General features: G+C 43.2%; 3 protein-coding genes across 3 annotated transcripts in view; 1 reads left to right on the top strand and 2 right to left on the bottom strand.

The window, feature by feature from the left end:
* LOC116154678 (olfactory receptor 14A2-like) overlaps positions 1–3,139 on the bottom strand; it is a 67,084-nt gene extending 63,945 nt beyond the window's left edge. The window contains exon 1 of the mRNA XM_064489924.1: positions 3,042–3,139. The gene's annotated coding sequence lies outside the window, so the exon portion shown is untranslated. The remainder of the gene's footprint in view (positions 1–3,041) is intronic.
* A 5,671-nt stretch (positions 3,140–8,810) lies between these two features.
* On the top strand, positions 8,811–10,159 carry LOC116154997 (olfactory receptor 6Z7). The gene has a single exon (XM_064489920.1). The coding sequence runs from the start codon at positions 8,874–8,876 to the stop codon at positions 9,846–9,848; it is 975 nt and encodes a 324-aa protein (XP_064345990.1). The 5' UTR covers positions 8,811–8,873; the 3' UTR covers positions 9,849–10,159.
* Positions 10,160–16,394: 6,235 nt separating this feature from the next.
* Positions 16,395–17,339, bottom strand: LOC105098803 (olfactory receptor 6Z7). Its single transcript, XM_064490036.1, has one exon. It carries the CDS (start codon positions 17,337–17,339, stop codon positions 16,395–16,397), a length of 945 nt encoding a protein of 314 aa, XP_064346106.1.
* Positions 17,340–26,339: the final 9,000 nt, after the last annotated feature.

Genomic DNA, 26,339 nt, shown 5'->3' with positions numbered 1-26,339 from the left:
AAAGTTAACTGCAGTCAAAAGAACTTTAATTCGATTTTGATAGGAAGTTTGTGAGAAGTATCAAAAAGTTTCACACAATCTGTTACCAGAAGCATTGTTTTGTATTGCAGCACAGTCAGTTTACAATGTGTGTCAATTTCTAGTGTACAACGTATTTCAGTCATACATATACGTACATACATTCCTTTTCATATTCTTTTTCTTTTGAAACTTCTTTTTTTACAGGGAGGCACTGGATATTGAACCCAGGACCTCGTGCATGCTAAGCCCAGGCTCTCCCACTGAGCTACACCCTCCCCCCTCATATTCTTTTTCATCATAGGTTCCTATAAGGTATTGAAATAGTTCCCTGTGCTGTACAGTAGAAACTTACTCATCTACTTTATATATCATAGTTTGTATCTGTTAATCCCAAACTCCCAATTTATCCCTCCCCACCTCTTTTGCTCTCACCTCTTCCCCCCGCCCTGATAACCACAAGCTTGTTTTCTATGTCTGCGAGTCTGTGTCTGTTTTGTAAATAAGTTCAATGGTGTCATTTTGTTCAATTCCACATATTAGTGATATCATATGGTATTTTTCCTTCTCTCTCTGGTTTACTTCACTTAGTATGATGATCTCCAGGTCCACCTATGTTGCTGCAAATGGCATTATTTTATTCTTTTTTATGCCTGAATAGTATTCCACATGTGAATATATACCACAACTCCTTTATCTGTTGATGGACAGTTAGGTTGCTTCCATGTCTTGGCTATTGTAAATAGTGCTGCTATAAACACTGGGGTGCATGTAACTTTTCAAATTAGAGTTCCCTCTGGACATATACCCAGAACTGGGATTGTCAGATCATAGGGTAAGTCTATTTTTAGTCTTTTGAAGAATCTCCATACTGTTTTCCATAATGGCTGCACCAAACTGCATTCCCACCAGCAGTGTAGGAGGGTTCCCTATTTCTCACACCCTCTCCAGCATTTATCCTTCATGCTCTTTTTAAGTGATGGCCATTCTGACTGGTGTGAAGTGATACCTCATTGTATGTTTGATTTGCATTTCTCTGATAATTAGCAATATTGTTATGACACGCATTCTAAGTAAACTTGTTCTCTTAACAGGGAGGCACCACACCTAGTCCTGTACCAGCCCACTTTTAATAACAAAATCATTTACCCAATTAAGTTTAATCTCAGCACAACCAGGCACAGAGCTCCTTTGTTAGGGCTCCCTTTCCGCAAACTTTCCACAACTTTCCATATCCATAGTAGTCTATTTTTCCCCATCTAGAAACAACCAGCTCTGGAACCAGATCACTCCCTTTCCTCTTAACAAAATGCAATTCCATTCCTCATAACTCTTTTTCTTTTTTTCTTTTCTAATCAAAACCTGTATCCTACTTTCCTACTGTATACTGAAATGGTTCCCCCATTTTTTAGTAGCTTCAATTACATATTTAAATTAGAATCCTCAATTCTTAAAAATTTTAATTTCTAGTGAATGTTTGTTTCAGTATCTTATTTTGTTTGGAATGACTTAGCTATTCAACCGCTCAATAAACTTCCATCATTTAACTTAATTCAGCACAACTCTAAACTTTAAAGTTACCAAATATCTAGAGAGATCATTTTTAAGCAGACATTCCTAAAATGATTATTTCTAAAGAGTTCACCCAAAAGCTCTTAGCTCACTTGCATTTAATTCACTTATAAGAATTTCATCACACCAAGTTAAGTTTTTTCTTGCTGCTGACAAACTCTGCAGCAGAAATGTGAACTTACTGAACTTCAGTAAACTTAGGTGCAATAAAAGCCATGTCTGTATTGATTATACCAACGAGCTTAAGCTTTAATATCTTTAATATCAGATGTCAAGTCAATACTGAATGTTTTCTAGATCACATGAACCTGAAATCTGTTCTGTCTAGCTTCTTTTATATTTAGAATTTAATTTGTAAGCACTTACTTGTAAGTCAATTAAATAGAGGTCATTTACAAGTTAATTTTTTACATAAGGACAGACAGAACCAAGGATCTCATAGTTTTCTCGCTTGAGTTTAAAAAAAAAACCAAAACCAACAACAACAAAAACTCTTTTTCCCCTAAGAGCCGAGGTAGGTCATCTACAGCTCAAAGGCACAGGAAGACAAATGCTCCCCTAACTGCTTCTATAAAACCCCATCATCTTGACCTTTTTCAGGGATTTTTTTTCCCCAGTTCCCAAATATCCATTTCAGTTTCAAGAAACAACAGTAATAGATAATGATGTAATACTCACTCAGATTCACATGCCTCAGTTTCAGCAAAACCAGGAAGAGAGAACAGGATAAGAACTCAGGTACTGAGACACTCACACACACACCCAACAGGATTTGGACCCAGGTACCAACACACACACACACACACACACACACACACACACACACACACACACCCCCATTAGGGACCACTGTTCTCCAGATCTCAGGAAGTACTCAGCTCACAGTGTTAGGATAAAAACTGTCATTTTCTTTCACTTACGGGAGCATAGCCGGAGCGCTCTCAGTTTTGCAAAACCATCCCAGGGGACCGTAAGACGGAGCAGCGCTCTGAATACCCGTAATTATTCACAGCTGGTGCTACCCAATACGAAGCAAGCAAACCCAGTGCAAAGCGGGTCTCTCAGGGTCACAGTTCCCCACCCCAGTGGGCGTCCCCAGCCAGTGCCCTGGCAGCCCAAACGGGGAGAACCCCCGCCCACGCGCCATCCGCGGTGTTGACTAAAACAGCACGGCTAGGAAGGCAACATTCCAGCCCGCGCGCTGCCGCGGGCGAGGTCACGTCAACAGCGAAGGGCCCGCCGCGCGGGAGCCGCGCCGCCCGAGCAGCACTGACCCGCAGACAGAAGAGCAGGCGGAGGGCAGCCCCGAGTCCCACTGCCACCCCCGAAGGAGGCTTCCGCAGCGGCCAGGCTCCCGGGAGCGAATGGGCCCGGAGTGGCTCAGGCCCCACGCGGGGAGGAGCGCAGGTGGCGTGGGGAGAACCCCCGCCCGCGCGAGCGGGGCGACTCACCCCCAGGCGGCGCCGAGCGCGGCCGGAGCTCCAGGCGTCCTCGGCTCCGAGCGGCCTTCGGCGGCGGGGCGGCGGCCCGGTCCGGGACGGGCCCTCTCGGACGCCCGGGGCCAAGCGGGTTCCGCCGCTGCCGGGGACCCCGGGCGGACGCTCCTCGGGCAGACTCCTGGGAGGCTCACCGAAACTTACAGAACACAAGTCGCGTGCCCGACGCACAGCGAGGCCAAAAGAACACCGGAACATCGGCGTTCGGGGCAGAGAAAGGCTCGCGGCCGCCGAGCAAGGAGAGCAGGCGACTCCGGCCGCAGACGCCGACTTCCCCGACGAGCCCCAGCTGCGCGGCCTCACAGGCGGGCTGAGGGCGGGGCGCCCGGCGTGCGCGAGCCCCGTGCGCCCTTCACGGAGCGGCGCGACGCCGGGAGGTCCGCGGGCTGCGCGCTCTCCGCCGTCAGGCGGCTAATTCCTTCCACGTGGCGCTGGCCTGAGCACCTGAAACTCGGGAAAGGTGCGTCAGAGGCAGTTGTCTGGGTAACGCAGAGGAGCCACAGCAGAGGGCGTGGGGGAGGGCTGTGTCCCGTCACACTGCGTTCTCACGGCGGGGGTGGGGGGTGGGGGTGGGGCAAAGGGTTAGTTAGCGGTGTCTGCAAAAGAAGTGCGTGGAAACTTCTCTGCATAGATGGAATTGCGCCCGAGGGACGAACTCGACTGCATTTGGAGGAGAAGGGAAAGGTTAGGCAGAAGAGCCTTCGTGGGCACAGATGTGCAAAACGCACTGCTCTGCGTGTGCGTGTGCGTGTGCGCGCGCACTAAGGCACATAGCGGCGTGTTAAAGTATTGTAACCTGGTTGCCTCAAAAGGTGGGAGGGGAGAGGATATACTCGCAAGGGTGTGGGTCAGACCATTTGCGCAGACATACTGCTTATCACTTACTGACCGCAGCATCACGTGGACTGGCGGTTTTACTGTTCGTGAAAAAAACGCTAGGCAAGAGTTATGGGCGCGTTACTTCTAAGTATATCTATTTCATTTGCACAAAAGGGAAAAGGAAAGATAAGACAGATTAATAAATTGATAGTGTTCCTCCAAATATGCATTGGGCACTCCGGGAATAGACGGAAGACCTGTTTAGTGGGAAATCCACGGCATTGAGAAGAAAAGATACGTTGCCTGCACAGAATGCTTAATGTTGGATGCTGACTTAGCTAAAGCACCCAGCAGTGGGGAAAGGATTTTTTAATTTTCTGTAAACTGGAAGAATGTTCTGTCTACTTGTTTCTTGTCTTATATCAAGCAGAGGAGATTTATTTTTTTTTGGCGGGGGGAGGTAATTAGGTTTACTTATTTATTTTTGGAGGAGGCGTTGGGGATTGAACCCAGGACCTCGTGCTGCTAAACATGTGCTCTAGCACTGAGCGACACCCTCCCCTTCCCAAGCAGATGTGACCCTGTAACACTTCTGAGGGAGGGAGCTCAGATATCCCTCCTAACAGTGGGTTTTCCCGAATCTCCAGGGTCCCCTCCTCTCAGTACCCACAGGTTCTTCATCTCTTACAAGTGTCTGTTTTGGGGTCAGTATCCCTCAGAATTCTGGGAGCACGTTGAGAACAGGAATGGCATCTCAGCCTTTGCAATCGCAGTGTCAGTCACAAACCCTGCACCTAGGAGGGGTTCCAAACTGCCCGGGAGCTGTCTGGGCACCTGTGAGTCACCTGCCCAAGTCCCAGTACACTTTCATGAAAAGTTTTCACTTTAAAATTTCCTCTAAATCCACAGAGGTTAGGTCAGTCCCCCAAGGTGCATCTCTTGGATTTAAACTGGCCCTTCTGCACACAGTTGCCTATAAAAACAGAGTTCTCCTGGCAGCTCAGAGAACACAGCAATGGAGACATGAGGAGAGGCAAGTAAGAACTCATTGCTCAGGACCAAAGGCAACGTCTTCCAAATCTTTCTGAGTCCCTCAAGTTCACTAGCCAACTCTTCGAGTCACTGCCATCCTCCTTTATGTCCCAGGGCAGAAGCTGACTATCTCTGGCCCCAGAATCTCCCTTAGAAAGGAGAAGCAGGATCTGTCTCACTTTAGCTGGGAGGTAAGGAAGCAAGGTCACTTGATTTGGGAAAGAAAAAAGGGAACAGCCGAGAGAAGCCCTCCCTCCTGTAAGACGCCTTTGGGTGCAAGACACTGCGTGGGCGTCACAGAGACGATTCTCCGACGTAACCCCCGTTGACGATGTGAAGAAGTCAGGGCTGGGATGTCAACACCTGGGGACAAAGCCAGGAGGCCCGGAGGTCAGAGCCTCTAAGCCGGAGAGAGCCCGGGCTAGACCAGGTTCCGCCTGACTCCAGAGCCCTTCTCTTAGCCTGGATGGCGGTGTTCTTACCGAGGTTCACGCAGTGGATGCAGTAGTTCCGTGTTAGCACTGAAGACCACGCACGCGGCAGAGAACACGGGAGAAAACATTTAAGGGGCTCGCATAAAGCAAGGGTAAGTGCTTTCTGTTAAATTTCTGGGTTTGTGCGGCGTGTGTGTGTGTGTGTGATTGTGACTGGGTCACAGTGCGAAATGCATTTCACTGTGGGCCCTGGTCACAATGCCTGAGGGCCACAACACTAGATTGCTCTGCATCTAAATTCCCACAGACGTAGAACACAGGTGATAAGTGAAAGCTATCATCACACAGTATCTTTTTTATTCCTGATGGAAACATCACACCTTAAGTCATAGGTAACTCAGGCTTAAAGCGATTAAGGATCTCACAGTTACACAGGGAGCAAGCTGCAGGCCACAAACGTCCCTGTGCGGGCAAAACCCAAGTCCCCCCCCCCCCCCAACTAACCACGTGTCAGGATCACGGTGCAGTTTGGGCGTGTGAGTGTCTGTGGGATGGGCTCCAAATGTTTGAACCATCCCCAAAGAGTCCAGCACCTTTTTAGACACACTCACTAGTTTTCCAGCAGGTTGATCAGGGACATTCTAGGGCATCTGAACTTATCAGAGAGCAAGACAACCCGAAGGAGCCTTCACACGCCCCTTGAACATTCTGTGTCCCCAAACCAAGGACAGAGCCATCTGCAAAATGAGGTGCTGTGCCAACAAACCAAGATGAACGTCTCCACCAAGAACATATCGACCTTCTTGGGCTAAACTGCGACCCTGTAATTATAAAGTAACATTAACAGTAACAAGTAATTGACTACATTCCTATTGTTTAGTATTTTCCCACCTGATACTTGAGGGGGGGCTGTCTTAACGAGCTCGTCCCTCTCCGCCTAGATGAGCAGACGTGAAAAGATGTTGATTCTTCCTTCCTTTGGACATGTTGAGCATTGTCAAGGGGCACTTTTTACTAAAACTTATGAGGAAGACGGCATTAAAGCATGGGAGAGAACGTACCAGTCCAGACTCCCAGCAGCAGTGCATGAAAGTTCTCACTGTTAAATTTAATATTTTCAAAGGTTTGTATTTGTGCCAATGGCACAGGTGAGAAGTGGTATCTAATTCTGGTTTTAATTTCCACTTCCTTGGTTCCCGATGAGATGAGCATGTTTTTTGTGTTTTGAGAGGTTACTATTCTTTGGTGAGGTATACATCCAGACCTTTTGCCCATTTTTCTACTAAAAACCCCAACTTTGTATATTAATTGACCAACTTCTTCGTATAGCCCACATAGGGACCCCTCCTCACTTACACATATTGCAAGGATAAATTTTTCTAGTTTGTGGTGATCGGAACTTTTTGACAATTAGAATTTTTAAATTTTAAAGTGGAAAGTTTTAAATGCTTTCTTTTTTATTGAAGTATAATCAGTTACAATGTGTCCATTTCTGGTGTGCAGCACAATGTCCCAGTCATACAGATACATCCATATATTCATTTTCATATTCTTTTTCATTAAAGGCTATTACAAGATATTGAATACAGTTCCCTGTGCTGTACAGAAGAAACTTGTTTTTTTAAATGCTTTTCCTTTATTCCTATTGTATCCCATACCCCCAGTATCAAAAGCGGAAAATTCTCAGAGATTTGCACATACATGTTTCTAGCTCACACGACATTGATTTTGTGTGTGCGTGTGCGCATGTGCTGTGATGCAGGGTGTCAATCTCTTCGTATTTTTCTATACAGGTATCTAATTATTCAAGAACCATTTTTTGCAAAGTCCATCCCCTTTTCCCCTCACTTATCTTCGATACAAGTCATGTCATAAATCAAGTTTGCATGTACATTTGGTGCGTTTCTGGGCTTTATTCCATTCCATCATTCTGATCGTTTATCCTTCAAACTCAGTTTCCACTGGGAATGCTGACAGAGAGACGGGAACACCAGGAGAGACTCAGAAGTACCGGGGGTGGTGGGGAGACACATCGACAAGGCAGCAGCTTTTGCTCATACGGATGGAAGGAAACTGACTGCCTCCCCTTCCTCTTGCTTCCCCATCCTTCAGCCACACTGGCTCTTATTTCCCTTGAAGAGGCTGACCTCCTCCCTGACCCAAGGTTTCTGCACTTCCTTTTTCTTGTTCCTCTTAGAATGCTCTTCCATCAGCTCAACGTTCACCTATTCTTTCTCGTGAGTCAAAAATAGACTCAGACGTTGCGATCCCCAAAGAAGCTTTCTCTGACCGCCCATCCTAAAACAGCCTCCTTCAGACACTGCCCACCGTTTGCTTTCTCCTTAGCGCTTACCCGCTGAAGTTCTGTGTTTGTCTTTTGTTTGCCTTCTCTGCCCCTCACTACTTAGAATATAAATTCAAAAGCTCATGGGCATTCGTTTTGCTCATTAGTTGATTTCAGACACCTTGTATATAGTAAATGCTCAATAAATATTTAATGTTTAACACATATGATAAGAGATAAGTCAGAAATAAGCCCAAATATCATCTCAGTCACCTAACACTCAAGCTGAATCCCCAATACTAATGGCAGAGGCAGAGGACCCCTACTTCTGTACCTCCAGCCTTTCGGACAAGTCATTTACTGCCTGCGAGCTTCGGTACAGTCATGTGTACAAGCGGGTAACATAATGCCTCCTTTGTAGGGTCATGAAAATTAACTGATCAAAAGTGCAACACACACAACACAGCACAGGGCGGGGGCACATAAGTGATGGTCAACGTATGTAGTTTGTTTCCTTAAAAAAAAGACATGTTCTCTTTCTGGAAGAAGTTGTCCTTCAAAATATACAGGGAAGAAATTCCTCACTTTTTTTTTTTTTTAGAGAAACCATTACTGCTGGTCCTTCTCTCTCACAAAGAGTGGCAAATTCCCTCCAGACATTCAACCCAATTAAGAGAGCGATTGGTCTCAGAATAAGGGACTTGTGAGTCTTCCTTTATTTAAAATAGCACAGATGAGTTCTGGGATCCTGCGAACTAGAGAGAGGGAGAGGGAGAGAGAGAATGAAAAGGAAAAGAAAAGAAAAGAAAAGAGAAATCCAGTACAGAAAATGCTGCTTAAAGCCATCAAAAGGAAAGGAATAACCATGCTCTGCTTTACAAAGCACTTTCTCATCCACTGCCGTATGCAATATTGATAAGGACTAAGGACATGTCATCCTGGGGACAGATTTCATCTCCATTTTACAGGAAAGACAATGGAGGCTCATGAAGCTTGGGTGTCTGACCAATGACCACAGATGTAATAAGTACAGGGTTAAGGTTTCTGCTCCCTGTTTTGCAATTTCCCAGTTGTTCCTCCCTGGTGCTTCTGACAGTAGTCAACCTATAGCAAAGTGACATCGGCTCTGCGGGCCCTAACCATATACACTCTTCCCCTTTTCCCATTTGACCTCTGCATGGACCACAGTCTCTACAAACCTATTTCTTTCTTACTTAGATGGAGAGGCCCCTGGAGCGGGGCAACATGACCGGGGTCCAGCAGTTTGTCTTGCTGGGTTTGTCCACAAGTCCAGAAATAAGGCACGTCCTGTTTGCCATCTTCCTGACCCTCTACCTGCTGACCCTCCTGGAGAACACGCTCATCGTCCTCCTCGTCTGCAGGCACAGTGAGCTCCACAAGCCCATGTACTTCTTCCTGGGCAACCTGAGCTGCCTGGAGATGTGCTACGTGTCGGTGACCACGCCCAGCCTGCTCGCGGGGCTGCGGACTGGACCCTGCCGTGTGCCCTTCACAGCCTGCATAATTCAGCTTTTTTTATTCATATCTCTCATCTGCACCAAGTGCTCCCTCCTGGCATCCATGGCCTATGACCGCTACGTGGCCATCTGCCGCCCACTCCACTACCCGCTGCTCATGAGGCCCCAGGTCTGCCTGGGCTTGGCCGTGACTTCATGGCTTGGTGGGCTGCTGGTCTCGGTGGTCAAGACAACATGCATCGCCAGCCTGTCCTACTGTGGCCCCAACGTCCTCAACCACTTCTTCTGTGACGTCTCCCCTCTGCTCAGCCTGTCCTGCACCCACGTGGCCCTGACGGAGCTGGTGGACTTCATCTCTGCCATCGTCACCTTCTGCGGGACCCTGCTGGTGGCTCTGGCCTCGTATGCAGCCATCGGGAGGGCTGTGCTCCGCATTACTTCCCTGGCTGCCCGCTGCAAAGCTCTGTCCACCTGCGCCTCCCACCTGGTTGTGGTCGGCATCTTCTACTCAGCGGTCCTCTCCATGTATTCCCGCCCCAGACTTGCTGAATCCACTGACCTCAACAAGCTGCTGTCCATCATCTACCCGGTGGCCACACCCGTGTGCAGCCTCATCGTCTACAGCCTGCGGAACAGGCAGGTCCACGCGGCGCTGCGGAGAACCCTCCACCTGCGCAGAGTCTCTCCAGCGAGGACTGCCCTTTTCTGCTCCTGATTTTAAAACTTTTACGGCCAAGACACACACACAACTTTCACAAGTAGATAGAAACCTGGAGGAAAATATTTGCAGCATAATGTATAAAGAAGTTTTTAAATAAAGGAGAAAAAAATATGAATACCCCAAGAGAAAAACAAAAGGAAAGTGGCCATGAGCAGGAAGCTTATTGACAGAAAAATACAAGTGGCTGATAACCTACAAAAAAGACATGCGTCCTCGCTAGTCATCCAAGAAATGGAAATTTACTCCTTGCCTACTGAGAAAAAATATGTCATACAAACTAAAAGCACAAGAATTTTTACAGCAACATTGTGACATTTGGAATAAACGTTATTTTATCAGAAATTTTTGCAAATAACTCAAATGTCGACCAACATGAAATCATTTAAATACATTACATTATATACATAGAGTGAAATAACATGCATTCATTAAAGAGATTAACTGCAGCCCTGCAGATACTGTCATGGGGAGATGGTATGTTGTTGAGTTAAAAACAAAACAAACATAAAATACAAACTTGTGGTTGCCAAGGGGGCGGGGGTGGGAAAGGAGAGACTGGGATTTCAAAATGCAGACTAGATAAAGAAGATTATACTGTACGGCACAGGGAAATATATACAAGATCTTGTGGTAGCTCACAGCGAAAAAAAATGTGACAATGAATGTATATGTATGTTCATGTATAATTGAAAAATTGTGCTCTACACCGGAATTTGACACCACATTGTAAAATGACTATAACTCAATAAAAAAATGTTTAAAAAAATGAAACAAGCAGTATACAAGTATGTCAGAGATTTGTAAAACGATGGTAATATATTAGTTGCAGTAGTTATTTATGTAAATATATAGCTAGAAAGGAATATGAACAGACACATGTCAGAGAGTTACTGGCGGTGTTTTCAGGCATGAAACCCCAGGGGACCCATATTTTCTATTTTATGTATTTGAATATTTTGCAATCAGCTTGAATTACCTTTATAATCGAATAAATAAGCGTATTATAAAAGAAAGCAAGAAATTCAAAAAGTGGCCTTCTGTGGAATGACTTCCTCATCATACCAGAGTATTTTTCATCTTTATCTTAAGTAATAAACATTTGTGTTGACAGCGCCTCAAGGGACGCAAGCGAGTTTGTGTGTGGTTTGTGAGAGGAAATGTTTTAAGAAGGGCAACTTGTTAATATATACAACAGCCCTGGGAAGCTGAATGGCCCTGCGTTCAGCTAGTCTACTTTGGGAATTTATCCTGGAGAAGAAAGCGAAAGATATGGGCAAAAGCTGACCCACATAGGTACTCATTCCAACTGTTTGCACAAAGACAAATAACCTGATAGTTAATCCAAAAAAAAGGTAATAGAAATACACAATAAATGTATGGAATGGTGTTCAACTGTCACACTGTTTTTTGAGGGGAGAGGTAATTATGTTTTATTTGTTTGTTTTTAGTATTTAATTAATTTATTTGGGGAGGTAATTAGGTTTATTTATCTACTTATTTATTTTAATGAAGGAACTGGAGATTGAACCCAGGGCCTCATGCACTCTACCACTGAGCTGTGCCTTCCCCACAGCTTCCACCGCTATTAAAGACATGAAACTCAGAGCAATTAGATGCACTTCCTCACAGCATATTTAAGAAAAAATCCTTTGAGAAAACCCCGTGTTGGCTGGACGTGGGGGAAGTGCAAGCTCTAAGACTGCTGTGGGGATGCAGGTGGAGGCAGTGTTTTTGGAAAACAGTTTGCTATTACTTATCAGATTTTAAATTCACATACACTTTGACCCAGCAATGACCACTGTATCTTCATGCTATAGATTCTGAGACAGCCTTTAACTCTTTTTCACTCTTGTTTCCAGCCCTGCACCTTCCAGGCACATGTATGACTGCACGTTCTGAGCTCCTTGTGCACGGCTGGGGTCATGGGAGTGGAACCGGCCAACAAGGAGCTGTGTCACTTCCAGACCAAAGCATTTAGTTCCTGCTGTGAGGCCCTCCAGGTCTGTCCTCTCTGCCCAGCAGGCTGACTGGCCTCTGCTGCCCAGGTTCCTGACCATGGTTAGCAGAGCACCTTTAACACAGTCTTGACAATTCTCTACATGCATGTCTCACAGATGCTGCTGAGGGACAGAAGCAGAATGTTAAGTATGATCTGGAAATGGGACAGCTTGATTCCAATTGTTTGAAAAAATATATAGTGTCAGTTGATAGAACTTTCTCCCTCCCTTTTAGCTGTATGGAGACCACTTTGTAAATTTTATCTCATAAAATCAGCAATCAGCTTGGGGTAGGTGCTGTCATTATCTGCAGTGAGAGGTGAGGATGCTGAAGCACAGAGAGGTACAGTAAGTTGCTCAGGGTCACAAAGGAAGCAGCTCTTAGGTCACAACTTCCTCAAAAAACTAAAATTAGAGTTACCATATGATCCAGCAATCCCACTCCTGAGCATATATCCAGAAGGAACTCTAATTTGAAAAGACACATGCACCCCAATGTTCATAGCAGCACTATATGCAATAGCCAAGACAAGGAAGCAACCTAAGTGTCCATCAACAGATGACTGGATAAAGAAGCTGTGGTATACTTATACAATGGAATACTACTCAGCCATAAAAAAGAATAAAATAATGCCATTTTCAACAACATGGATGGACCTGGAGGTTGTCATTCTAAGTGAAGCAAACCAAAAAGAGAAAGAAAAATACCATGTATCACTTATATGTGGAATCTAAAAAAAAAAAAGACAAATGAACCTATTTACAAAACAGAAACAAACTCACAGACATAGAAAACAAACTTATGGTTACCGGGGGGAAGGTGGTGGGAAGGGATAAATTGGGAGTTCGAGATTTGCAGATACTGACTAATATACATAAAATAGATAAACAACAAATTCGTACCGTAGAGCACAAGGAACTATATTCGATATCTTGCAGTAACTTATGGTGAAAAAGAATATAAAAATGAATATGTGTATATTCATGTATGACCAAAGCATTATGCTGTACACTGGAAGTTGATACAATGTTTTAAACTGACTATACTTTAATAAAAAATACATACATATGTATGTATACATATATATAGCCAGTATGTCTGTATTCCAACCAGAAGATAAGAGGAACCAACGAAGCAGAGGAAGTTCTCCTTGCCCTTAAAAGCATAAACAGAAACTTGCCATTGGTCTTTGTCTAGCACATACTCGTAGGAGCTCTTGTAGTGACAAGAAGGGAGCAGAGAAGCAGTATTTTTTCTGGGTGGCTATGTTTCCAGCTGAGATTTGGTAGATCTATTACTAAAGGAAGAACTGACGTCTGGAGCTAACTAACAATCTTTGTCCCGCATACCTCCCTTAGAGGGTGGTTTTAAGGCTTAAAATGTGATCATCTATATAAAGAGCTCTGCGTGGAGTCTGGAAGTCAGCAAGTGTCTAGAAGCAATATGCACTATTACAACCATAGATTAGTAAGACATTACCTTTCTGCAACAAATGACTCATTTATTTATTCAACCAAATTTAACCGTAGTGCCTAATATGTAGCAGACATTGCTCTAGGCAAGGCCGATGAGGTCTGTGCCTCTGCAAAGCTCCCATTCTGGTCTGTATCCTCAGCTTGTGTGAACGAGAGAGCTGTGGAACAGAAGGAGCACCGCATTGTGTGCAAATATCAGGCAATTAGAGGAGACTCCGTAAAGAAAGAAACTGGCAGCTGAGGCTGGAGGGCATTTGCATTCAAAGGGAGGACTAGGAAGGTCTTGGTAACTGGAAGACAGAGCAGCCTGGCAAAGACCCCAGAGGTCACAGAGCATGATGCGTCTGGGTAACGCTGAGTCTAGTGTGGCTGAATCCAAAACGAGGGTTTGGGGCCTTGAATTCCTGGTGAAGGAGGTTCAGCCCTATCTCATGGACAAAATACAGAGTGATTTTTAAAGTGATTTTTTTCTAACATTGAGAATTTTTTTTTTATTATGAAAGGAATCCATGCTTGCCACACAAAAAAATTTTTTTTGACAAAACACAACAGAGTGAAAATGAAAGCAAAGTCCTCCCCAGGTCTTCCATGGTGGCAGTTGCCATTAGCGTTTCACAGTGTTTTCAAATTCTTTCCTCTATACATACACACATTGCATTAAAAAAATTAAAGTGGGACTACACTGTCCATGCCGTTTTATAACCTGAATTTTCCACACCACAGTATGTAATTGACATCTTTCATGGAAGTAAATACGCATATAAAGTTCATTTGTCAAGGCGCTGTGGAACGCCATTGTGTGGCTCAGCCGCAGTTTGTTTTAACCACTCCTCTATTGTTGAGAAGCCAACAGCTCTCCATTAAAAGCACAAAATGCTATAAATATTCTCACAGTTACATTGTCACAAGCATCCTAAATTATTTTCTTGGCAAAAAAACATCCTTAAAGCAATATGCCTTAAAGCGGTATGCCATGAACATTCAGGTTTTAATGTATATTGACAAATTGCCCTCCAGAAATATTGTACCGATTTCAGTTAATAAACTTCAAGATTACTAAAATTCACAAAAAAAAATTTCACTTTCCTTGAATTTTGAGGTGTGTATCCTCAAAAAAATCTATACAAACACCTGTAGATATATCTAGAATTTCTATCTTTATATTTATTTAAAATTTTACTCTAAGTTTTAAAATTTTTATATAAAAATATATCAGGCCTCCATGTCAATATATGGAGATACAACTAATTTTTAAAAATAGCTTCATAAAGTTTCATAATATGGGGGCACCATAACTTATGCAGTCATTATTTTGTTGATGAATATTCACATTCTCTCCAGTTTGGGCCACTTAAAACAATGCTACAATAATGAATTTTTATTATACATGTATTTTTACAGATCAGTGCTTAAATTTCCCTGTGAGATATCTGCAAAAGTGGAAATTCTGGCTCAAAGTGTAGGCACAGTTCAAATTTTAATATGTGATGCTAGGGTTGTTCTCCAAGAAGGTTTTAACAATTTACGCCACCACCAGCAATAAATGAGAGAATGCCCGCTTTTTTAAAGCTAACTCAGTTCTAGGTGTTAACAATCATTTGAATTTTTCCTGACTTGATATGGTGATGATATAACATTGTAACTTGCATTTTTCCTGAGTATGAAGGAGACTTATTAGATTCATCAGTCGTTTGCAACATCTCATCTGCAAATTGCCATTTACAGCTGCCCGATATATGTATATTTTTAAAGTAGGATATTGAATGCTTTGAAAACAGTTTGGCAGTTCTTTTAAAAGTTACATATAAATCCCACTCCTGGATATATATCTGGAGGGAGCTCTAATTTGAAAAGACACATGAACCCCAATATTCATAGCAGCACTATTTACAGTAGCCAAGACATGGAAACAACCTAAATGTCCATCAACAGATGACTGGGTAAAGAAGTTGTGGTGTATTTATACAATGGAATACTACTCAGCCATAAAAAAGAATGAAATAATACCATTTGCAGCAACATGGATGGACGTAGAGATCATCATTCTAAGTGAAGTAAGCCAGAAAGAGAAAGAAAAATACCATATGATATCACTCATATGTAGAATCTAAAAATAAAAGGAAACAAAGAGAATACTCATGAACTCATCTACAAAACAGAAACAGACTCGCAGACATAGTAAACAATCTTATGGTTCCTGGGGGAAAGAGGGTGCGAAGGGATAAATTTGGGAGTTTCAGATTTGCAAATGTTAGCCACTATATATAGCACTTGATTAAAAAAAACCAGATTTCTTCTGTACAGCACAGGGAACTATATTCAATATCTTGTAATAACCTTTAATGAAAAAGAATATGAAAATGAATATATGGATGTATATGTATGACTGGGACATTGTGCTGCACACCAGAAACTGACACATTGTAACTGACCATACTTCAATTTTTTTTAAAAGTTACACATACAGTTACCATACGACCCAGCAAGTCCACCCCTAGGCATATGCCCAAGAGAAAAGAAAATATGTACCCACACAAAAAGCTGTGCACAAATAGTCACAGCAGCATTACCCCTAATGGCTAAAAAGTGGAAACAACTCAGGTATCTATTCACTGGTGAAAGGACAAACTAAACACAGTGTATCCATATAACGGAATATTATCCAACCATAAAAAGGAAGGAAGTACTGCACATGCTACAACCTGCATGAACCCTGAAAACACTATGCTAAGTGAAAGAAGCCACACAAAAGTCCACATATTGTATGATTTCACTTATGCGAAATGTCCAAACAGCAGATTCACAGAGACAGAAAGAAGATTGGTGGTTTTTAGGGCAGAGAGGGGGCAGGAGATTGGGAATGGCTTCCAACATGTACAGGTTTCTTTTAGTGGTGATGAAAATATTCTGGGATTAGATAACGGTGATGGTTGCACAACTCTGTGAACATACGAAATATCCACTGAACCGTATATTTTAAAAAGATGAAATGTATGGTATGTGAATTATATCTTAACAAAAATACAAAGTATTGGTAACTTGAGATCTGCCCCATGCACTTAGCTGGTCAGCCACAGGACCAGTGGAGGCTTCTTCGGAAAGCTGCCTGGACCTCCCTGTTCCGCAGGCAGTAGATGACAGGATTGCACATGGGCATGGCCACCGTGTAGATGACGGACAGCAACTTGTTGAGGTCCATGGCTTCTATGCGGCTGGGACGGGCATAGATGAAGAGAGTGGCTGAGTAGAAGATGCCCACCACAACCAGGTGGGAGGTGCAGGTGGAGAAGGCTTTGCGCCGGGCAGCGGCTGATGGCATACGGAGCACAGCCCTACCAATGGCCATGTAGGAGGCTATGGCCACCAGGAGGGAACCCCAGAGGATGACAATGGCAGAGATGAAGTCCACCAGTTCTGTCAGGGCCACATGGGTACAGGACAGGTTGAGCAGAGGGGAGACGTCACAGAAGAAGTGGTTGAGGACGTTGGGGCCACAGTAGGATAGGCTGGCGATGCATGCTGTTTTGATCACTGAGACCAGCAGCCCACCAAGCCATGAAGTCACGGCCAAGCCCAGGCAGACCTGGGGCCTCATGAGCAGCGGGTAGTGGAGTGGGCGGCAGATGGCCACGTAGCGGTCATAGGCCATGGACGCCAGGAGGGTGCACTCCGTGCAGATGAGGGAGATGAAGAAGAAGAGCTGGGTCATGCAGGCTGTGAAGGGCACACGGCAGGGTCCAGTCCGCAGCCCCGCGAGCAGGCTGGGCGTGGTCACCGACACGTAGCACATCTCCAGGCAGCTCAGGTTGCCCAGGAAGAAGTACATGGGCTTGTGGAGCTCGCTGTGCCTGCAGACGAGGAGGACGATGAGCGAGTTCTCCAGGAGGGTCAGCAGGTAGAGGGTCAGGAAGACGGCAAACAGGACGTCCCTTATGCCCAGCCTCATGGACAAGCCCAGCAAGACAAATTCCTGGATTCTGGTCATGTTGCCCACGGCCAGGGACCTCTCCATCTAAGAACAAGATACATCTACAAAGTAGTTCACAAATCTCTCTCTACATCTTGCCTCACCCCAGATCCAAGACATCATCTCACTTGAGTAAATGAAACAATCTTTCATCTGGTCTCCCTGCTTCCTTTGCCTCTACAGTCCTTCTCCACGTAGCAGCTAGTGGAGTCTTTGAAAATCAGAGGTCACATAGGGTCACTCTCCTGCTTACAGTTCTTGACAGTTGCCCCATCATTCTTAGAATAAACATCATGTTCCTTATCATGGCCTTCAAGCCGCCCAATTTTCTGATCCTTGTCAGTTGCTACAGGTTTAACTCATGTTCCTCTTCTCCCATTTACCCAAGTCCTGTGGGCCCCCTTTCATTTCTCAAATGTTCCAAGGTTCCTGCAAGCCTTGGAGAATTCTCACAGGAAGTTCCTTCTCTCTGGAGCACCCTCTCCTCATCCTCACTTTGCCCATTTCTGGGAATCCTTGACATCCTTGGCATAAATTTGTCAATGCCTTACCTTCAGATAAGACTTCCCTGAAAGTCCTCTATGCAACCTGTGTCAGTTCTTGATCCTGCATCACAGAGTGACTGTTACTATTTTAAATTACTCGTGTGTTTGTTCAGGTATTCAAAGTCTCTCCAACAGGACTGCAAGCCTGGGGGAAGGAACTGGGCCTGTCTTACTCAGAACACGGTCCTCAGTACCAAGCAGAAGAGCACACTGCCCGGCCCATCACAGTTACTCAGCACATGTTTATTCAATGCATGGTCGATCCAAGCTGGATTTCCAGGTGTCACACTTTTCAGCAGGTGCAGCAACAGAAGAGGATGTTGGCTGGGAGCACTGGGGCTCTACCAGGCTGAGCGTCTCTTCAGTTTCTGATGATTGTTGGTTTGAAAGGAAGTCAATACGGTATGGTTGGAAGAATACACACCTTGGGGTTAGAAATCCTGCCTTGTCTGCTTATTACAATCCTTAGCACATTGCTTGATTTATGCAAGCCTTAGGTGTTTTTTTCTCTGTGAAATGGGGAGGATGGTATTGGTTCCTGTGAGATGTTGTGGAGATTGCATAAAGAAATGAAAGGGAAAGTTCTACACAAAAGAGTTGTGACTTCTGATAAAATCAGATCAGTCCCTTTCTTAGGTGACATCTGAAAAACAACATCAACAATTCTACAGTGAACTTCGGTGGTTCACCTGGCTACCTTTGAGTGGAGGACAGCCCTTATCTCCTTTTCTGAGATTCCTCTGTTGATTTGATGACATTTATCAATAGAATTTACCACCATTTTTTTAGAGAAGAGTCAGCTATGGTAATTTTCTAGGGTAAAAAAAAACAACGGAAGTGTGATTCCTGACTTCTTCTAGGGAAGGCTACCTGCAACCCCCACTCAAATCTCTTGTTGTAAAGATGGAGATAACATTTATTGCATGTGTCTATGTCCAGGTTGGGGCCTTTTAATAAAAGACTTTATTCATTTTTCAATACCAAGGAAAGTAGATGTCATTTTCCTCACTGGTAAAGAAGAAGAAACTGAGGTTCCCAGAGGCTACAAGGATGAAGTGAAAACACTGGGGTTTTCAGATAGGTTCTATCTGATTTGTACTACCCATCAGTGCAAATTATGGAGTTAGTACTCAGTTTAACGCGGTTTACAGACGAGGATCTGCATTCTGGAGCCATAGTTACAGGGTTACTTCACTGTTCTGGGTTTCAATTCCCTTGATTACACATCTAACCTCAGAGACGGTTAAATGAAGCAATGAGGTTAATGTGCTTAATGCTCAACTGAGGTCTGTTCTCTTCAGTCCAAGAATGGTTGGCGCTGTCCCCAGTCCTGAAACGAGCACCTCACATCTGCCCCAAGAACAGTCCCCCAACCGAAGGACCACGCTGTCCATGGTCCTGAATATGCCCCCCACCCCAGGCCCCTTTAGTATTGAATGCAGGCGTTCCCCTTAGTTTTAATATGCCCCCCACCCCAGGCCCCTTTAGTATTGAATGCAGGCGTTCCCCTTAGTTTTAAACAAGAACTCGTCAACTGCTCTCTTCCCTCTGTGGTTCCCTCTCCTCATTGGACTTTCTTCTTCCATGATTCACTTTCATTCTGCTCCTTCTGTTCGTAACTCCTGTCCCTGCCCCAGACTTAGTTCTGCTATGAGGCAAGTCTCCTGAGTCAAACCTCACAACCAGTCGCCTTAGGTGCCAAGAGGTGCTTTTTGCTTTATCTCACATAAGAACCAGTCCATTTAGTTTCAAGGGTCACTTTCGAATTCCTCAGCCCAGAATCAGAGTGCCCAGTGCCTATTCGGGATTTTGTTTCATCTTATAAACATTTATCAAGCATCAACAATGCACTGTGCACTGTGCCGGGCACAGCTGGGATATGGAGATGAACAGATGGGTTGCCCAGAGTTTTCCATCTAAATCTTTCTTATTGACTGAACTTGGACAAGTTACTTAACCTGTCCGACCCTTCAATAGCCTTTTCCGAAAAAGAGATGGATGTAATTATCTCCATCTCAAATTATGTAGTATCTCCACTATTAAATAAAAGTCAAATCTACTGGGTTCTGAATACTAAATCTTCAAGAAAAACCTGTGAGAATTTGAACAAGTCACAAGTCCTTGTAGAACTTCAGTTTCCTTATATGAAAGTTGGGGATTACTTCAATACTTGTAGGATTCTCATAGGGGTGCCCTGTGCAAAGTTTCTGGCACATGGTAAACAATAAATGTTACCTCCTACTATTAAATAGTATGACATCCAAAAATAAGTATCATTTTTATTACTAGTAATCAATGACTAGTTATTTAATAATGATTATTAATTAACAATTTCAGTAGGTAACATTATTTCATTAATACAGGTTGTAACCATTCTGTGAGGGAAGAATTATGCTCTGCATTTCACAGAAGAGGAACTAAAGCTTGGAGAGGTGAAGAAACTTGACCAAGGTTACACAGATAGTTACAGGCACTTCTAGTAGTCAAACCTGGGTCTCTCTCATTCTAAAGCTAGTGATCATTCCTCTAGACTTCGCTGCCTCTCCGTGTGAAACAAGTTGCACGTGTTTGAATCTTTGCAGTGAAGCTTGGACCTGACCTCCAAACTGGATTTCAGTGCTGACATATTAATAACATTGTTTCTAACAGAGAAGGGAGTCAGGAACACAAAAGGTCAGGGTAGAAGTTTGACGAAGGAGTACTTATTTCTACAAGGAAGGACTGGGAAAACCTCATGTACGATTTGACATTTTACTGAGCCTTGGGGATTCATAGAATTCTGAAAGTTAGAAAATGGATAGAGTGGTGGGCAACCCAGGGAGAAGGAACTGCACCAGCAGAGACATAAACATGTAACCACATTTTGCTCAAAGTCATTCAGCTAGTTGGGAACTTCAGCCCAGATTTTCAGCTCCCAACCCCGCCAACCCTTTCTAATCACCCCAGAAAGACATCCTGGTTCAGAAGAAAGAATTTAAGCTTTAGGGTCACATGAACCTGAACCCCAGCTCCAAATCCTCCTCTACTTATTTGTGTCAAATCAAGCATTTTTTCTTACTCTTGCTGACCTTCAATTTCCATCAGTAAAATAGGAACTGTATGTAAAACTGCATCATAGGATTCTTGAGAGGATTAATGGAGATTATACAGGAAAAATACTCAGCAAAGCACCTGATAGAGAGTAGACTGCTGTTAAGTGTCATTTCCTTTCTTCTTATCTTGATATTCCCTTCTCTTTCCCCCAACAGATGAGCTACACAGCCTCCTTACCTGAATAGTTCACGTAAGATGGGTCTATCAGAATAGATATGGTCTTCTTCCTTCCTTAGTGTCTCTGGTCAGTGACCAAATGGCCTGAGCATCCACTCAGGGATAGAATTTTTAGGAGTGGGGCCAGAGGGTTCAGTAGTCAGAAGATAAGGATGTCTCTTGAATTCATGCCAACCTTGGTCCTGAGCTGGAGTTCCCACCAGACCCACCTCACATGTTTACCCACCACATACTCTGAACTGGCTGTTGTCTGGGCGCTGCCAAGTTGCCTCTGTCCTCTCTGCCAACAAGTGGAAAAAACAGCTTAACCAAAGCTAAGGATCTCTGAGGCCTCCCTCCCCTAATCTCTGTGGAATTAAAGAACAACTGGGAAAGTTTTTTCCCTAAATTTCAACTGGCCTAAGGGAAAAAGGCAAAGACATCCCTAATTTAGAATCAATCTTTAAGCCGTATCACTAAGCATGCATTGGTACCCTGCTGTGTGCCAGAACGTGTTCTGTATGCTGGGAACACAAAAACCAGTCAGACTACACTTCTGTCCAAGGTCTGCAGTCAAGGTGGACGTGCAACTAGAAGAGGACCAGAAGCTGGGGAAGCAGAGAGGAAGGGGGCTAGTCTAGTTGTGAGGACTCGCAAGAGGCTTTCAGGAGAATGTGGTAGCCGAATTGAAGGTTGAGAAAGACTGCCAAGATTACCTTCACTCAGCACAAGTTAAGGGACACTAAGTATGTAGAACAGACATACACTAGGTCACATGAAAGATTTATTTTTTGTCTCTCTCATGCTTTGTTTTTTATTGAAATACAGTCAGTTTACAATGTTGAGTTAACTTCTGGTGTACAGCATAGTGATTCAGTTATACATACATATTCCTTTTCATAGTCTTTTTCATTATAGACGATCACAAGATATTGAATATAATTCCCCATGCAATACAGTAGGACCTCGTTTCGTTAATCTATTTTATATGTAGTATTTAGTATCTATGAATCCCAAATTTCCAGTTTATCCCTCCACCCTGCCTTTCCCCCCGGTAACCACAAGTTTGTCTTCTATGTCTGTGAGTCTACCTCTGTTCTGTAAGTAAGTTCATTTGTGTCATTTTTTTTTAGATTTCACATATAAGTGATATCATATGGTATTTTTCTTTCTCTTTCTGATTTACTTCACTTAGTATGACAATCTCCAGGTCCACTCATGTTGCTGCAAATGACATTATTTTATTCTTTTTTATGGTTGAATATATATTGTATATATACACCACATCTTCTTTATCCAGTTATCTGAAAGTGGACATTTAGGTTGCTTCCATGTCTTGGCTATTATAAATAGTGTTGCTATGAATGCTGGGGATATTGAAGATATTTTTAAGCACTCTCCCCTTTGTCTTCTGCATGAATTTAAAATTTCTTAGTATAATATTTCAGGGCCTACATTCTATGTATCCAAGCTGCAATTCGCCACTGTCTTAGGCTTCTCCCCATGCCTGGAACACCTAGTTTCCTTTCATACTTCTGTGTCTTGGCTTATTCAGATCAATCTTCCTGGACTGCCTTCCCCTATTTCTTTTCTACTAGAGAAATGTGAGTCACCCTTTGAGGCTGAATTATTCAGAAGAGCTACCACTAGCCTCCTTTATCACTGACTCCAACCATCCCTTTTCTTTTCTTTATGGATTTTTTAATTGGTAAACTATGCATAACATGAAATTCACCATTTTAGCCATGTTTATAAGTGTACAGTTGAGTGACATCAAGTACATTCATACTGTTTTTCAACCATCACCACTATCCATCTCCAGAACTCTTTTCATCTTGCAAAAGTGAAATTCTGTATCTACTAAACACTTAACCCCCATCCTTCCAGCCCATGGAAATCACCATTATACTTTCTGTCTCTTTTAATCTAACTCATATTAGTGGAATCATACAGTGCTTTTTTCTGTGATTAGCTTATTTCACTTAGCATAATGTCCTCAAGGTTCATCCATGTTGTGGCATGTGTCAGAATTTTCTTCCTTTTTAAGACCATCTAATATTCCATTGCATGGACAGACATTTGGTTTATTCATTCATCTGTCAATGAACACTTGCTTCCACCTTAGAGCAATAGTAAATAACACTGCTGTGAACATGGGTGTACAAATATCTCTCTAAGACCCCATTTCCAATTGTGATACCAACCCCATTTTGTTCAATGCTGCCTAGGGCTAGTTGGATGTCTTTAGATCATGGGACACACCAACTCCAAAGTCCAGCTGTATCCAGCTGAGAAAGGGCCAGGAGTTGGGGCTATTATAAGAGGCAGGAGGAAGATGAGTCAAGCATGGACTGAATTCAGGATTCTGATGGCCTATTTGACATCTTGGAAGACCCCTTTAGGTTACAAGCAAAAAAAAGAAATCAAACTCAAAATTAAGATTAAAAATGAAATGAAATTAGAAAACAAACTTATGGTTACCAGCAGGGAAAGGGGAGGGTAGAGGGATAAATTGGGAGTTCGGGGTTGGCAGAAACTAACTACTATACATAAAATAGATAAACAATAAGGTCCTGCTGTATAGCGCAGGGAACTATATTCAATACCTTGTAATAGCCTATAATGAAAGAGAATATGAAAAGGAATATATATATGTGTATGTGTGTATATATATATATATCTGAATCACTATGCTGTACATCAGAAATTAACACAACATTGTAAACCAACTATACTTCAATTTATAAAATTTATATGGAACCATCAAAGACCTAGAATTGCCAAAGCATTACTGAAGAAAAAGAAAGAGGCTGGAGGAATAACTCTCCCAGCCTTCAGAAAATACTATAGAGTAATCAAGACAGCATGGTATTGGTACAAAAACAGACATATAGACCAATGGAACAGAATAGAGAGCCCAGAAATGAACCCACAAACTTTTGGTCAACTCATCTTTGACAAAGGAGGCAAGAATATACAATGGAATAAAGACAGTCTCTTCAGCAAATGGTGTTGGGAAAACTGGACAGCAGCATGTAAAGCAATGAAGCTAGAACACTCCCTTACACCATATACAAAAATCAACTCAAAATGGATTAAAGACTTAAACGTAAGACAAGATACAATAAACCTCCTAGAGGAAAACATAGGCAAAACATTATCTGACATACATCTCAAAAATGTTCTCCTGGAACAGTCTACCCAAGCAATAGAAATAAAAGCAAGAATAAACAAATGGGACCTAGTGAAACTTACAAGCTTCTGCACAGCAAAGGAAACCATAAGTAAAACAAAAAGACAACCTACGGAATGGGAGAACATTTTTGCAAATGAAACGGACAAAGGCTTGATCTCCAGAATATATAAGCAGCTCATATGACATAATAAGAAAAAAACAAACAACCCAATCCAAAAATGGGCAAAAGACCTAAACAAGCAATTCTCCAAGGAAGAAATACAAATGATCAATAGGCACATGAAAAAATGCTCAATATCACTAATTATCAGAGAAATGCAAATCAAAACTACAATGAGGTTTATCACCTCACACCAGTCAGAATGGCCATCATTCAAAAATCTGCAAATGACAAATGCTGAAGAGGCTGTGAAGAAAAGGGAACCCTCCTACACTGCTGGTGGGAATGCAGTTTGGTGCAGCCACTATGGAAAACAGTATGGAGATTCCTCAAAATACTAGGAATAGACCTACCATATGACCCAGGAATCCTGCTCCTGGGCATATATCCAGAAGGAACCCTACTTCAAAATGACACCTGCACCCCAGTGTTCATAGCAGCACTATTTACAATAGCCAAGATATGGAAACAGCCTAAATGTCCATCAACAGATGACTGGATAAAGGAGAAGTGGTATATTTATACAATGGAATATTATTCAGCCATAAAAACTGACAACATAACGCCATTTGCAGCAACATGGATGCTCCTGGAGAATGTCATTCTAAGTGAAGTAAGCCAGAAAGAGAAAGAAAAATACCATATAAGATCGCTCATATGTGGAATCTGAAAAAAAAAACATAAATACAGAACAGAAACAGACTCATAGACATAGAATACAAACTTGTGGTTGCCAAGGGGGCGGGGGGTGGGAAGGGACAGACCGGGATTTCAAAATGTAGAGTAGATAAACAAGATTATACTGTATAGCACAGGGAAATATATACAAGATTGTATGGTAGCTCACAGAGAAAAAAATGTGACAATGAATTATATATATGTTCATGTATAACTGAAAAATTGTGCTCTACACTGGAATTTGACACAACATTGTAAAATGATTATAAATCAATAAAAATGTTAAAAAAAAAATAAAAATGGAATGTATTGACCCATGAACTGAATACCCAGAGTAACATGACGCAGAGAAACCCAGATACTGCAACAAGGGCGTCAGGATCCAGTGTCTTTCCCCATCCGATGAAGCTTCTTGCCTCTATATGGGTTTTATTCATGATATGACCCTCCTAGGTGCCTCTGGGCAGGTCCAGATCTACCTCCCACCAGTCTCAGATTCATCAGAAAAGAGCCTCCCCTCAAGAGGACCAGCACAAATCTTGAGACTTAGTCTGACTGGACTGACTTGAGTCCTGTGCTAATCTCAGAAACAAAAATTGCTCATGGAGATAAAATACAGTAATGGCTCCAGGAAAAGGTCACAGCCAACTGAAGCAGCCAGAGCGAGGAGCACCAGCTCTCCTTGCCCCAAAGGCTGGAGGCACGACTGGCCAGAGGAAGGGGAAGAGGGTGATGGGCACACATCACTGCAGGTGTCTCTGCCCCGCTGCCTTAGGGTGTCACGCTAGTGCTTGCTGCCCTTTTGACCCCCCGGGAAGGAGACCCCAGGGAAAGTCCTGAGAAGCAGATCTGAATACTCACTCACTTTTTATTCATTCTTTGGTAAACATTTATTGAGTGACTGCTATGTACCAGAAATGGTGCCAGCTGCTGAGAATAAGGTCATAAGCAGAATTAGCTGGGGTCCACTTAGAGTTTAGTGGGAAACAACAGGCATTAACCTAATCATCACACAGATACAACTAAAACTGTAACTGAATAGACATTTTTCCAAAGAAAATATACAAATGACCAACAGGTATCTGAAACAGTGCCTGGCATTGCTGATCAACGGGGACATGCAAATCAAAACCACAATGAGATATCACTGTTGGAATGGCTATCATCAAAAAGACAAGGGAGAGGGGTGAGGGGTATAGCTCAGTGGTAGAGCGAGT

This window comes from Camelus dromedarius, chromosome 9, assembly GCF_036321535.1.
Source record: "Camelus dromedarius isolate mCamDro1 chromosome 9, mCamDro1.pat, whole genome shotgun sequence".
In the NCBI taxonomy this organism is placed as follows: domain Eukaryota; kingdom Metazoa; phylum Chordata; class Mammalia; order Artiodactyla; family Camelidae; genus Camelus; species Camelus dromedarius.
The sequence above is the reverse complement of the archived record's forward strand: the minus strand, read 5'-3'. Positions and strand labels throughout refer to the sequence as shown.